Source organism: Solea solea, chromosome 13 (assembly GCF_958295425.1).
Source record: "Solea solea chromosome 13, fSolSol10.1, whole genome shotgun sequence".
In the NCBI taxonomy this organism is placed as follows: domain Eukaryota; kingdom Metazoa; phylum Chordata; class Actinopteri; order Pleuronectiformes; family Soleidae; genus Solea; species Solea solea.
Genome location: NC_081146.1, coordinates 17097714 through 17113000, shown reverse-complemented (window position 1 = coordinate 17113000; position 15287 = coordinate 17097714). Strand labels below are relative to the sequence as shown.

Genomic DNA, 15287 nt, shown 5'->3' with positions numbered 1-15287 from the left:
ACACGCTCAACAAATCAATATAACTTTCTTCCATTCTCTGCTTCCTGTTTATCTGTATCCTCCACAAATTCATTCCTGATGTCTTGCCCATCATGATTGAGTGGAAGTGGAATGATTGATAGCTAATCCACTCTTTATCCTGAAGGGCTGGTTTCTAGCAGCTGTTTAACTGTGATTGGCTAAGGTAAAGGTGCAGTGACTGACTGAGAAAGGCGGTAGCGGAAGAAGAGGAGGGGCCAAGGGAGGAGAGAGTAGATTCCTACATACAAAATGTTTGTGTGTGTGTGTGTGTGTGCGTGCAACTGATTGACAGGAAGTAGGTTTGTGTGTGTGTGTGCACATGGTGTGTCACAGGAACCAAAACAGTGAAGCATTCTGGTCAGAGGACTTACAGTAGCAGGGGCATAAGGAAAGTGACCAGAGAGAGATGGAGCAGACTTTAATTCTTTAAAACACATCATACAGAGGAATCTACTCAGAATTAGGTCTTTCATCACTTGTGCCAAAGAGAAAAAGGAAAGTTTTCAATCCTCATCAATATTTACAGCAACACGGAGGCCAGAAAGTCACAATGGACAAATGCAGGTCTATTCAAAATGAGATAGCATCTCTGAAAGGTATTTCTTCATTCTGATTTTTTTGTCTTTTTGACTGTGCATGATGTGGAATTCACATGAAATGAAGTGGCCGGACAGTAAAGAATGAAGGGGGTGGGGCAGGTTATTGTGTTGTTGTGTCTCTGTGGAAAGGCAGACGGGAAGGGGTGTCTCACTCTAGTATTGTTTGAGAAGCAGCAGAAGCTCACAACCTCCCCAGCTCAGAGTCTACACTTTGAATTCTGCCTCTGGATTATTGATCCAAATGAAAAGTAACTTTTAAGTTAAATGTAATTATGGATAGAAGCAGAGAAGAAGCTCCTCTCACCTTTGTGCTGGACTTCTCTCTCCTACCTGTGTGAGGTTGTTAGAAGAAACCCCATCACTCATTCGTTTTGTACAAAGAGACAAATACTGACTGGGACTGAATAGCATGATGGTTCACTGATGTATGCGCTGATCTCACATTTGCCATGCAAACACTCCATGCAAAGTTTCACATCGTGTCATCTCAGCTAAAGTCAGATGTGGTATAGCACATAATGCATGGGCAGCTCTACCTTGACTTACCTGTAACTGTGTGTCATCAAATTCCATTCATGATCACATAAAACAGGGAATAGGAGACATGTTTACATCATTAAGTTTTTGCATTAGTTGTTCTGTTTTCAATCATCTGTCTGTCTTCTGCAGTCGTTTCAGCGTATGACCCGTCAGCTTTGACCTCTTAGAACAACTTATGCACACATGTTCCTCCAGTTATACTGATAGTAATGAGAAGGAAGAATGCGATGACCACAGAGGTCAAAAGAGTTTATTATAAACACAGCTGATAGGTGTAACTGGTATGAGTTGTCATGTTTCTTTGACAGCTTTTAACCCAGACATACCGTACAGTTTGCCAGGATTACACCCTAAGAAAGGCTGCTCACACAGAACAATCCTCCTCTGATCATGTATAATTGATAAAAAACTGCAGGATACATATTTAATTTTTCAAACAAAAATTTGCTTTTTGTTAGCACTGTTGATCAAACACAGAACATTTGGTTAAGCCACTGTAGGTTCTACTAATTTGATTAATTAATAACAACAATAATCATCCATCAATTAATCAAACTAGACTAACAAATAAGACCCCTAAAAGGACCAAGGAAAGACAAATAGTGATCTGATGGTACCATGATGCCACTCCCCCACCATTAAGGATGTGGTGGCAGTGGCTGTCAGGGTAGAATAATGGTTTAGGGCAAAGTGGTGGTCATATAGATTTTATTGATCACCCTGCTAACTTAACACAAAGATGCCGGCCAGTTTCTTTTTTTCTTGGGGAGTGTGCTCATGCATGATTTTGAATCCCAGGGTTAAAAAATGAGCATATAGTGGGAGATGCTGGACAGTATTTCACATCACAATGCCAAAGATGACGACATCAAAATCAAGTGTCTGACACTTTGGTTTTTCCTGGTGCATGTGATTCTTCACACAGTCACACTAAAAGGAAACTATATATTGGATCTCACCACAGTGCAAACGTTAGACGAGGCCTACGAGGAACTTCAGTGTGGGGACACACTCATTCATCAGATCCCTTGAATTGAAGTTTCAGGATTTTAGCGACATAATACTGTATGACATGCTTCTAGCAGTGTGCGTCAGTGCACATATTACATGTGCAAGGCCTGTTAGATTGTCACTGTGTCTCTCTTATTAGCTGCCTGTATCTCATCATCTAATGATTTCTGTATCAGTTGCTCTTCCTCAGGGGAGATCTTCCCCAGGGGCATTTCTCTGTCACATATATCCACAGACAACTGCTGTGCACATTTGGAGATGTGCTGTAGCATCCTACGACATCCTACATCACACAGCGTACCATCTATCACTAAACAGGACTACGTTTAAATTTAAACCTATATTTATAACTTATTTATATATATATATATCCAAAGCTAGAAATGAAATCATTTTTAGATTATTTATTTATTTATTTATTTTACCTTTATTTAACCAGGTAACTCAACTGAGAACCAATTCTCATTTACAATAACGAGCTGGCCAAGAGGCCGGATAGAAACAGGGCAGACAAATGACAAAAAGGGATACAACAACAACAAAACAAATTTTTAAAAGAAGCGAGTGGAATATATGAAATTTTGCCTGTTGTAGATGATTCATATGCAGCAGAAAACTGAAAGATGAGCGACCAAACGAAGTGCGGGCTTTGAGGATGAGAAATTAATAAGGCTGCCCGAATCAGAGCACGACTGATGCTGTGGATATTGAGTAATGAGCAAAGATAAGATGGTGTTTTACCAAAAAAGGGTTTTATAAATTAACAGAAAGATTCCCGTTTTATGTATTTCAACAAACAGAAACAAATTCTTGCCAATGACACACTAAAGAAAGTTCCATTAATACCGTCAACTATCCTGTTTGTTCCTGCAACACATATCTCAGTGACTACAAATATTACCTCATCGTTTAGGACCAAGTCAAAAAGCTTGAGGGCCCTTCAGGTCATCTTTGACACTGTGATGGGAGGAACAGGGTGTGGTCCGTGTGTGTGTGTGTGTCTGTGTGTGTGTGTGCAGTTTCCTCGCTATTGTCAGAATGAAATAACTTTTGCTATGGAGGAAATGTTGCTGGGACTGCAAATGTGTCTCTACTGCAATAGATGATGACAGATTTCAGGATTTCTTTTATGATTGTGAAACGTCATTATTTTTGCTTTCAGGCATGGCCTTTCCTGTCCTTTGCATTGCCAGACTGTCAGTCACACACAGTGTATATACACAACATCCCTCCCTAATCAGAGGAACAGGGAATTCCCTGACCTGTTTGTAGGTGCTGTGGTAGACACTATGCCTGTCTTCCTGCCTTCATTTCCCCTGTTTCTGTGCCACCGGCCAAAGGATTCCAGCCCCTCTATCGCCATTTCCGACCTGAAGAGCAGCTTACGTGCACTCTGTTTCCTTCTGTCATACTTTACTGCACCACTGTTTCCTGACCAAGAGAATCAAAGGGCGAAGGTGACAACACTGTACTATTTGTCATGTCTGGAGTGAGGCACGTTAAATAGAGGGTATGGCACGGGGGCTTCCAGGTTATTGTGTAATGAGTGAGTGTCATGCACATTTGAATGTTTTCCAGCCTGGCTGTTTACCTCAAACATGTGAGAGACGACATGGAAACGTCTTTGTTCTTCTGGGTTTGTCACACTATCCCGACAGTGATGAGGTCTTTTAATGTCATATTCAAACCACAAAAAAAGAATAATAAAATGTTATGAACACAGGTGTTATGAGTGGATATTATATTTCGTAGTTGTGTCTTCTTGTGTTGACGTTTACATTTCTGCGTGAAATTAGCTCTCTTTGAATTTCCACTTGCTGTGTTGGCATCATGGTGCATTCATGTGAACAATGAGCAGTGCCAGTAATGCACTGGCTGGTTCTATTATCTCCAGTTTGCTGATTACAGGGGAACACGTTTTTTTGCATTCAGGACAGTTTGAGGCCTGTGTTTGCTGCCAGACATGAGGAGACGCCACTGTTTGGTTCCTGAATGCATCACTCATTTTACAGCAGAGTGAGAGGTACTACATGCTCAGTGTGTTTACTTGCCAGTGTGGTACTTTGCAGTTCTGAGGCCAGTTTGTTGTTACATGAGAGAGGAGGTTATGGAATTCTTCTTTTCCTTTATCGGACGTGAACACGCCGACTTGTGTAGTTGTATGTTTGGGTGCTTTTAGTAATTGCAGCTTGTCATGTGAATGCTAAAACTCTGTGGATGTGTGTAATCACTGAGTTCTGTTCACCATGGCTGGAGCTATACCCATAATGATCCCATAGGTGAAAAAATAATTAAAAATTAAAAATGCTGTCATATGACTTCTCCAGATTCATGATGAGGGCCTAATTAAACGGGCTTCCACATATTGGTCTGTGGCATATCATGCTTAGAGTTCCCAACAGTTTCTACTGCCAGATTTCTGTTTTCTCTATAGTATTTGGAGCTTTGGGGAGGTAAACCATATCTCTCTGGCTGGTAACCAATAGGTTATAAAATATGAGACAAAATAAACAGTAAACCCACAGTATTTTTAGACTTGTCAGACGACAACAACGATTTCAGAGACGCTTTTGCTACAGCATTTGTCATTAATAGCAAAAACAAAGACTAATCAAAGACTGGTGATGCCAGGGCAAATATCAATATTTGAATTCATAAATGATGGCGCTCTAAAGTAAAAAGTCCCTGCCAGTTTCACTCGCCGGGCGTCGCTACTTCATGTCTTCTCGTGGCGGCTCTGCTCAAATAAATGAATGGAAACTTGGGCGGAAGTTACCTGGCCGAAGAAGAGGGAGTTTATGGTGGAGAAAGCTACGTTAAAAGATGCCCAATCTACATTCAATACATAGACTTTATACACTTTGTTCTCTATGTTGTAAATAAATAGAGAAATTGTGCACTTTTAACTTTTAACACTGTTAAACTGAGAGATATCCTGATGTATCGATATATTATTGTCTCGCAATATGGTCATTACAGAATCGTTGTATTGTGATATCATTGGCATCGTGGACTGTGTATCGTATGGTGAGGTACCATGTGATTCCCACCCCTGCTAAACGGTGAACTTAGTTAACATTGTACTTCATAATCATTAACTGACATTTTGTTTTACATGTTATATCCATTGGATCCATTTTAATGTCCTGAATCCTTCTGAAAGAGGTCAAGAAATGGGGAGCACAATGACAGGAAGGAAAGAAACGCAGGAGGGAGTTGAACTCTCCTTCATGGAGAATGTTGAAACATGGAACATAAAAACTGTGCCGCAGTGCTGTGCCATACTCATTTGGATGAGATATGTCGACTTGTTGTAGCTTGGATAAAATTCAAATGAATGCATCTCTGGTCAGAGAGCAGCCAGCTGCCAAAACTACTAACTAAGCCTAAAAAGGAAACAAACTGTTGGACAAAAGCTTACGTGTCAGAGGAGTGAGATGAGACTCAGGTCTGATGTTTACAAGGGAACATGATAGAACTTTTGGGAGGACAGTTTATGATTTTTTTTGCAGTTTGACAAAGAACTGCTGCTTGTGGACTCTGAACTTAAAGGAACGATCTGCAGCAGTTCCCCTCAAACTCCCCGTGTGTGGATGAGTCATAAAAGCATTTGCATGGGAGAATCTAACCTGTGGTATATTATCCCATGGGTCGTCTGGTCACAGAGACTGAACACGAAACAGCAGCTTCTTGAACTAGATGTTATCCCAGATGGGAAGTGACTCATTGACCAGTGCTCAGAAGCAGTCACTTATCTGTCTTGAGTTTTTGTTTGGATTTTTTTGTCGAAAGGATACATTATCAACAAACCGCTCAAAGTAAATACAAATGACTCATACATTCTGCCTGATTGGTAATCCAGGAATGCCAAGCTGAATAATGAGCTTCCTCTGTTGACCGTCTGACATAATGGCGGCTCTTGTGGATAATTTTAGACAGCTGGAATGTAAACTGATCTCGAATCATGATGTGAAATACTTCCGCGTCTTTTTGACAAAGAAAAAAAAGTAAAAATTGCTTGAGCTGCCGGTATCCTTCAGCAGGACACTCTGTTTTACCGTATTACTGGTGATATTATTGCTCAAATGTACAATATTCATGAACAATGTTTTAATAGTGCTGTATAATTTTATTATAAAAGTAAATGAATTACAACAACTTAGAATTTAAACACTAAAATCAAATTAACTTCATAGAACTAAACAAAGACTGTAAAATGGACCCCTTGTTTTATGACTACAATCATATTTGTTCTTTTTCCCTGAAAGTAAATAATTTCTTGTCCATATTTCACCACCTGCGGTCCCATCAAATATTAGGCTGGACTATCACCTACTTAACAATCTGACCTTGGATGATTTTAATGTTCGAGTAGGAGCTAGAAAAACAGCGACTGTGTGGTCTGTGAGACGGGACACTTGTTATTGTTGACTTGTGGAATGGCCTTTGCATTTTTTTCTCCAAACGCATTTTCTCGTATTCAACTATGTGGGAGTTAGAAGAAATGACTTGGCTGTTTATTATCCGTCAGCATTGTTACAGCTGTGGTTCATCACCACTTAATCCATAATTTGTAGTCTCTACCTTCTCTGACAAGAAACTACACATTTTGACAATTTGTCCAAAACTTTTATCATCCTCACTTAAGTAACTCGACACATCAGCTTTCTTTGTCACAGACTCCTCACGCATCTCGTCCCACACCCGTGCCTTAAGCAGTGTGTACACAATTCAGGACATTCCTGCGACATAATTATCCTTATGTCCCTACTGGGAAATGCATCATCGGTAGTTTCCCCTCTCTGTTGAGCTATTTTGGTGATGGGGACGCCCATGGGGAAATACCTTACACATTATAGTACGGGTGAGCCACAGCTCAGCATCTGTGACATGACTTAAGTGTGTCTCCCTTGTGGAAAATGTGAACAGACCAAAGGTGAAAATCTGCGAGCTTGTGGCTTTGGGTCCTGAACCTGTCCAGCACTTAAAAATAAAAAAATATAAACTTGATGGTGTGGACAGTTGTTTTTATGAGTTTTAGGTGTTTTGGTGGTCATCATTGTACCCCCACAACAAGATTTCTATGCCTTTCTGTGTGGGTGTGCGTGGTTGTTTGACTCTGTGTGTTGCCCTTGTGCTACACTGATGACTTGTCCATGTGTGCCCTGCCTTTAGCATGGTGTAACCTGGGATTGGCTTCAGCTCTCCTCATGACTTTTTTTAGGTTGTATAAATAGTTGGTGCATGCATGCATTAATTGCAGCTAAATGGATGCATTTCTAACATAGACTTTGAGTATTAACAATGCTGTTAGATTCTTATCAGTATTACAAAACAATTTCTTACATGTCTTCATGTAATCCTTGAATGAATCCTATTTTAATAATGTTTTGTTGGGTTATACTATGAAGTTGTATTGAGAAATGTACTGTAGTATGCAGGTTATAACTGAACGGGGAGTAGTGCGATGAATTGGAAGAAAGTTGAGTTAAAGGTTAAACAGTTGAGAAAGGGAGGGATGATCAATGATTAGCAGGTTTGTCAGGAAGTGATAAAAAGCAAAGGCTCTTGAGGAACATTAAAGCACCTAATACATGTGTTACAATGCAGCGCTATATTCGGCAGATATACCGAATACTGAATCATCTAAGGACATAGGAAGCAATAGTTGAAATCATTTGAATTGAATAATATACATATATATCAAATATGACACGGCGATGTATCCCCTGTGAAAATATTTTCACAAAGTAGCTGAAAAGATAAAAAGAAAGTGTCATTGTTGTAGGACTTATAGGTTATCATTTTAAGTGGCAGCCACTTGTAACTGAAGCTTTATCCTCAGGCCTAATGCGAGTCACCTCCCCGGGGTCCACTTGATATCTTCAGGTTGGGTTAATATGTGCGGTGTAATTTAAGTGTTAATGTGTTAATCATTAAACCTTTGCATGGAGCACTTTCAGTTAGACACTTGTATGACGGGTCTATTTAAACTCCATGTTGGATATAAATCATTGTAAGTGTTAAACAGCTAGTGTTCCCCTGCACAATCTCCTTCTGCACTTGGATCCACTTCTGCACTCTCACCCTCTGTCACTCCACTGTTCCTATCTGATGGATTTCTTTCCAAGACTTCTTCTATGTAACTTATTCCTCTTTTGTAAGTCGCTTTGGATAAAAGTGTCTGCTAAATGCTTAAATGTAAATGTTAAACGTTTGGAAATGTTTGTGCATCCACAAGCACCAGATTCAATATAACAAACATGATTTTAGCATAGTTAGATGACATGATCAGCAATTGCACACTCGTATAAAACATTGACAGACGTACACACCCTCACTTTATAGTATATTACACAACACACGCACACACGTCCTCCTCCTCTATTTCCACACAATATATATCCACACAAAGACTCACTCAGTCTTCAGTGCGTGGCTCAGTTCCAGTGCGTTTGAATGCTGCAGCCTCTTTGTGACTCTGTGGTCTTGTTGTCTCTTTTATCACAAAAAGACTGCTGTCACTTTCAGACGCAGCCTTCTTTTTTTTCCTCTGCATAATCTGCACAGCAAGAGACTTTTACATTACTTCCCCTGACCAAATACTTGAAAACCCTTACATTTAACCTCACGAATACTGCAATTATTTTGAAACATACTTGTGCCAGATTTTTTATCCTTTCACTCATGTTCTTTGTGCCCTTTAACTTGACGCCCTTGTTTGCCTTTGTTGTTGCTCTGAAATTTTAGCTCTTTTGCAAACACTTCAATGTCAGCGCGCACACACACACACACACACACACACACTGAGTAACAGAGGTGTTAGTATGCAGGGCGGCTCTGACCTGTGAAGGAGGGGGGGCTCCCTTTCTGTTGATCTACGCTGTGTGACGTGTTTGAAAGCGAGAGCGGAGAAAGAACACAGAGAAAGTCAAAGATCCGGCGAGACACACTGAGATCTAAAAGGAGAAAGAGGGAATTAGTGACGCTTGTTGGACTCTCAGACACTGCTGCAGACTTTCACCATGGAGTACTACTATTCGACCAAAGGTAGGACGCTGAAGTGCCACTGAAACAGGAGAGAGAGAGAGAGAGACAGGAGGAAGGTAGTGGAGCCAAGGTAAAGTGATACAGGTGGAGAGCAGGCGGAGAGGACATTGTTGAGGGAGGGACTGCACATGGGTCGCACTGTAACACAGCAGCAAACACACTGCAGGTGTCTGTCTGTCTCTCTGTCGGAATCAGCAGCTGCCTCTAAGACTAAATTTGTCCTGATTTTGCCACCACATTGAAGGATAGTTATCTCTTTTTAACTTTTTTGATCACTCGGAACATTTGTAGGTACCGTAACGTCACATGTAACGGTCAGAGGATTGTTTTATGTGGTGACACTGGATTTACAGGATTTTTGCATCAATGTGGTGCTTTATTATGGAACAGATTCTGTCCTTTATGCAGTATATGAATCAGCATAATAAAACTTTATTACACAGATAGATTTTCCACTGATTCAGGGCAAAAAAAGGCTTCTGTGATACCGGTATATGCATTGTGCGTGGGGTGTGTGGAAAATCTCTGAAGAACAGTTTGGCTTTTGTTGGCTGTTATTAACTTGTTGCAGACATCAGTATCAGTACAGAACCAGACTTTTTAACCAGTTTATGGCGAAGCATCTCCGACATCAGCGTTTACCTGCACCAGTCACGTCGTAGTAATGTCACTTTGTCGGCATAAATTAAGCAGAGTGTGTATTGGAATTTGTGTTGAGTTATCCAGCAGCTATGACATTGTGCAACTATAATGAATAGATTACTGTAAAGCCGAATATGTCTACAGCCTGAGGGGATGCATGGGAAAGCTTTGCTCAAAGAGGACTTCCCCCAGATAGGATTACAGACTCACCTTTTTGGAGATTGATGAGCCAAGAGAAGACTAAAACAATCAATTAGCAATGGATACTTGTACGATTCAATCAAAAAACATTGTCAAGGTATCAGTTGTTTTTATATTATCCAAACATTATACAATGTGAGACATCTATAAACACTTGGAAAGAAGAACGTTTCTCAACAGGGGTTGTATAATGGGTTTGGATCAGTGTGTCACTCAGATTGTGTAGCCTATTTGCTCTTCTTGTCTGGGCTTGTAAGGAACACACATTTTAAAGCTGGTAATGAGTGTGTGTGTGTAAATGAATGGAAGCGACTATAGGTTTGTTGTCCTCATACCAACCCTTAGAACATGTTATTTCTCTATTGTCTAGAGTTTGCTTTATTCTTTTCAAGGAGAGGTGATGTAACTCAGTCTATGGTATCACTGCTGAATGCATTAGTTCACAAGCTTTTCCACAAAAAAACGTGCTCTCGGACGTCAGATAGTATTGCTTGGAGGGATATGTTCTAGCTTGCTGGCTGGTTGTATGTATGTGTGTGTGTGTGTGTGTGTGTGGGTGTGTATATAAAACACGAGTTGTCCTCCATCATCCTTGCAAAAGACCCCATCTCCAGTCTTGCATTTTAAACCAATCTTCAGTTATAAATCGCCTTGTGTAATACTTTACATAAGTATACTTTACACATGGGTGCATTATTTTCACACAAACAATTGCAGCCTTAGTATATGCTTACACTGCAAAATTTCAAATAACATGATGTCAATGTGCATGTTGAGAGTCAGGGCCTTTTCATTGCTTCACATCTGAGTCCAGTGTTGTCTATGAAATGCTGGTGGCAGCACAAGCCCCCAGAAATACATTTAGAGCAACAGTAACAGTAAACTAGAATGAATAACAATGATTATCACGTTTGATTTTTCTTCAGTAGCACATATCAAACGTTATATTTTGATATGTCTTGTGGTTTTTAAACGCGTGGCTTCACTTGCTTTATTTTGTTTATTTTGTCACCATAATTTGTAATTATTGATTGATTTGAACATTTTTATCATGACACCCTTTTTGGCTGAGACGAAACCACACAGACCTACTTTAACTACTCATATGATGTACGGCCACATATTGTTTGTACAGCCACAGAAGGTCCAGCCATAACCTCTGGTCTCATAAAGATGAATTAAATCTTCAGAGGTGTAACTGAGGAGTAAATGAATCCTGACTGTGGCCACCTGGTCCTGTGCAGATTTACCACCTCCTTGTCACTTTCAGCTTCCTAATTTGCCACTTTATGTCCTTGTTTCAGCAGCCTGTGCAGTATATTATACTCCCCATGCTCCGCTGCCATGCTGGTGACTCTCAATCCAAAGCCCACAAAGGGAGAGATTTGTCTCTTCTCTTTATTTTTTCCTCTTAATTTATACTTTTCTGGGATTAAAGAGTGAAAAGTCCCCACTGAGCTTCCATCAGGCTGTGGCACGATTCAAGGAAGACCTCCTACAGAGTGAGAAGTGCCGCACTTTGTGTGTGTGTGTGTGTGTGTGCTGCCCATGTTTTTAAAATGTGTGTTTGGATGTTGCTGCTATTTAACAGAAGCAGGTTCCTCTCACTACCCCTAGTTGGCAGCCAAACAGTCAGTTGCAGAGGTAAACTCAGGACACGGACCCCAGAGGGCCTGTTAAGTGTGTGTAAAGCAGGAATGTCAGTAAAACAGTGTGCATTTTTTATGTCTAGAGCTGTGACTGGAGGCATTTTGTTTCCGAGTCCATCTGTCTCATTATTGTCAATGTAATATCTCAAGAACATCTCGTACAAAAGTTCACTTGGACACGTTGATCATCTTTATACATTTCAGTGGCCCATGCACAGAGCCTCACATTTGGTCAAAAAATAATATTGTGATTTGCTGTTGTCAGACACTGCAATTGTGATATGATTCCTAGTTGTAATGACTCATCATATTTTGCATATTAACTGTCATTTTTATGCAAGAAAAAAGATCAGAATCGTAAACTGTCAATAAACAAACAAACCTTTCTTTCAAGATTTTTCAGACCAGGGAATTCCTGAAGTGCATCACATTTAGATTACTTTGCGGTTAAGTGTGCAGTCCTCTGACAATGTAAATACAATATCCCGGGAACAATTTTGAGAGCAAATCTACAATTGTGTCATAAATTTCCTTTGGACTCAAATATGAAAATTTTAACTGTTGGTGGTCAGGCGTTACGGTCAATATAAAAGTAATATTTCTGAGGAAAATCTGACATATAAAGCACAGACTTGGATTCAAGGATACATTGATAAGATTTTTGTGTGATCAAGGTCACTTGTGTGTTGTTTGCAGCTGCTTTGTACTGTGTAAAATATTTCCCCCTGCTGCAGCAGGACTCACAGTGCCATTAATCATGACTGTCCACTGTATTTACCGTGATTAAGTCACATTCAAGTGACACTAGGGTGCTGCAGAGAAACAAAGATGTACTATGTGGTTGTTATGCTCTGACTCAGGATAATATCATGTGGAGGCGTCACCTCTTCGACTTCTTTCTTTTTTCAAAGGTAGCATTTAAAGTTCGCTGGCGATGGTTCATGAATCTACTGCAGGTGTGTTTTATAGTATAATGTGACAATTAATGACATGAAATATTGAAGAAATAAAATTGAAACAGCATCAGATTGAGGTGGTTATATAAATAAATTATAGTTGATGACAGCAATTAGCATATCGTTGAGAAGAATTCATCACACGTGTGGTGCGAATCTATCAATCACCTCCTTTTATTTATATCCCACCTTAACCAAAGGTTTTCCCAGAGATGTCAACCACATCTCACTGATTTATCTCTTGGAGTTAAAGTCCAAATCAAACTCCATCCACTGATGAAAACTACAGGATGAGTAGCGGTTGAATCCTGGACATCAGTGGGATTCATTTGTCAAAGATTGTTTCCAAGACTTCAACTTGTGTCCTGTGTTTAATTCCATGGTGAAAACATGAAAACACTGCTTCGTACACACACCATGTCGTCAATGACATACATTATTTTTATTGTCACTATGCGGCAGTAAACCATTCAGGAAATGTGATGATGATGGGATGTTCCCAATAAAAGTGTGACTGTCCAGGATGCCTTCCCTCACATCCTGTTTTCCTAGTTTAATATATAGTGTCTCTCTCCCTGTGTGTGTGTATGACATACAGCTAGTCATTGACACATGCTACCTAGAAACGCGATGATGGATATAATAAAACATTTGTACAGGACATTAATATTTATAGTTTTACAAATCGCTCTGTGTTGTCACTTCCTCCACATTAATTTGCTGCCATTAACTTCACCTCAACAAGTTTTAATGCTGTCATAATCCATGAATATATGCTTCTTCTCAATAATCACATTGGGTGAGCAATTAAGGGAAATAGACAATTAATCTGCACCAAATGTTAAGTCTATTAATCATTTAACTGCCTATTGAGAAGAAAATATTCTATCTCAGTAGACCTGAAAGATTATTGTATATTTTCTAAAAATGTACTGCATGTACTATAATATAACATCCTTTAATTTTGCTGCTGTACACTCTGACTCATCTTATCTTTTTTTCCCAATTACTCTGTCCGTCAAGCTTTAAAGAAGACACAGACATTTATAAATGAATGTGCAATATAAATCCATGAAGCCTTTAAACCAACCCGTTAAAATGTTATTATTCCCACATAGCACATGAACAACTTATATTATGTCAGATGTTCACCATAAACACTCTGTGATAGTCAGCTGTTGAAAACCATTGAAATAGATGTGTCCTGTTTTAGAGGCAACTACTAGTGTTAGTTACACATGAGAAACACTAGCAGGGCTGGGGGGGGGAGGGGTTAAACACTGGTATTCATATGTAGCCCACATGCACCGGGGACTGTACGGGTGCTCAATGGGGGTCTGTCCTGCACTGAAGCGCAGCAGCAATGTGGGTGGTAGCTGTCGAGAGCACGGTGGGATGATCCCGTTATAGAAGATACACTATGAAGTCTGGAATTTCAGCTGGAACAGTGGCGCTATTGAAGGGAGTTCTGCACATCCTGACGCTCGGATCAGATTCTGTTTACTTTGTCGAGCATCAGATTTTTCTACAACGTAATAACTGCATAAAATGATAAATGTGACAGTGACGTAATCAGGAACGATTTGTTCTTTGTGGCCGCAAAACCTGCAAACAATGTTAAATGCTGTACCCTCCATCACAAGTCCTGCATTGTATAAATATGATCATTTGATAGTGTTATAAAATCATAATCTCTGTTTTTTTTATTCATAAACATTTTAGTGGTGTTCAAACTAGAACTTTCAACTGTTCCGTACATTATTTCCAGTCGAGTATATGCTATATTAAAGGCAGTAGGTGTATAAAACCGTACAAAACACAAGTACAAGTAACCTTCAAACTCTGCTGAAGTATTTATTGTAAACTACTGTACATATCTCTGATGCTCCCCCTCTGGCCCGAGATAGGGCTCTATAGTTGCACATAACTCCTGTAATAAAAGCATAACATTGAATGCATAGTTGCCTTCTGTTGTGAGTTGTTCTCAGTTTGTCCAGTAGATGGTGCTATTAGCCAGTTAACCCTTCTGTTCAACAGAAGACACCCACTGAAACCTCATGCGCTGGCATTTGGAGAGAACACTTCAGCCATTAAATTAAAGTGTTTGCACATGTCAGATATTTATTTAGAATGCAAGACACATGAGAGACCGCTTCATCTTTGTCTCTGTGTTTAAGTGATAACATTATACATGATTACTGCAGCATGAATTGTACCCGTTTGCATGTTCTTCTAAAAAAATATATTTTGTTAATTACACTAACACTTTGTTCTTCATTGTGTTTTTTTCTTCTTCTTTTAGGTGAGTCACTTTTCATCTATGCTGTGGTTTCCTTGATGTCAGAGGATGGTGTGGAACATCTGAAGTTCTCAGCCCATAAGTACTCTGATTTAATTAATCCCAACTGTTTGATCATGGGAATGCAATTACACACAGGAAATAGGCATTTAGTTCTTCATCATGACTTATGGGATGACATTTGTGATGTTTTTTTTTTGTGGTTGAATATCTTCCTCCTTCTTCTGTGCTTTTGTGTTGCATGAATTGAACCCTTTCTGTTCCCGGTTGTCACAACTGGGCTGATTAACTCTCTGTGACTTTGTTTGTGCTGGAAACC

The 15287-nt window shown here is 39.7% G+C and overlaps 1 protein-coding gene across 11 annotated transcripts in view; it reads left to right on the top strand.

Moving 5' to 3' along the window:
- plecb (plectin b) overlaps positions 1 to 15287 on the top strand; it is a 108976-nt gene that overhangs the window by 25122 nt on the left and 68567 nt on the right. For 2 of the 11 annotated variants that reach the window (XM_058647140.1, XM_058647139.1), the window contains exon 1: positions 557 to 617. The exons of 7 other annotated variants lie outside the window; for them this stretch is intronic. In XM_058647140.1, the coding sequence (XP_058503123.1) occupies positions 572 to 617 (46 nt within the window). In that variant the 5' untranslated portion in view covers positions 557 to 571. Of the gene's footprint in view, positions 1 to 556; positions 618 to 9125; positions 9222 to 15287 lie in introns of those variants that run through there. 2 more of the 11 variants (XM_058647144.1, XM_058647141.1) reach the window with 1 other exon arrangement.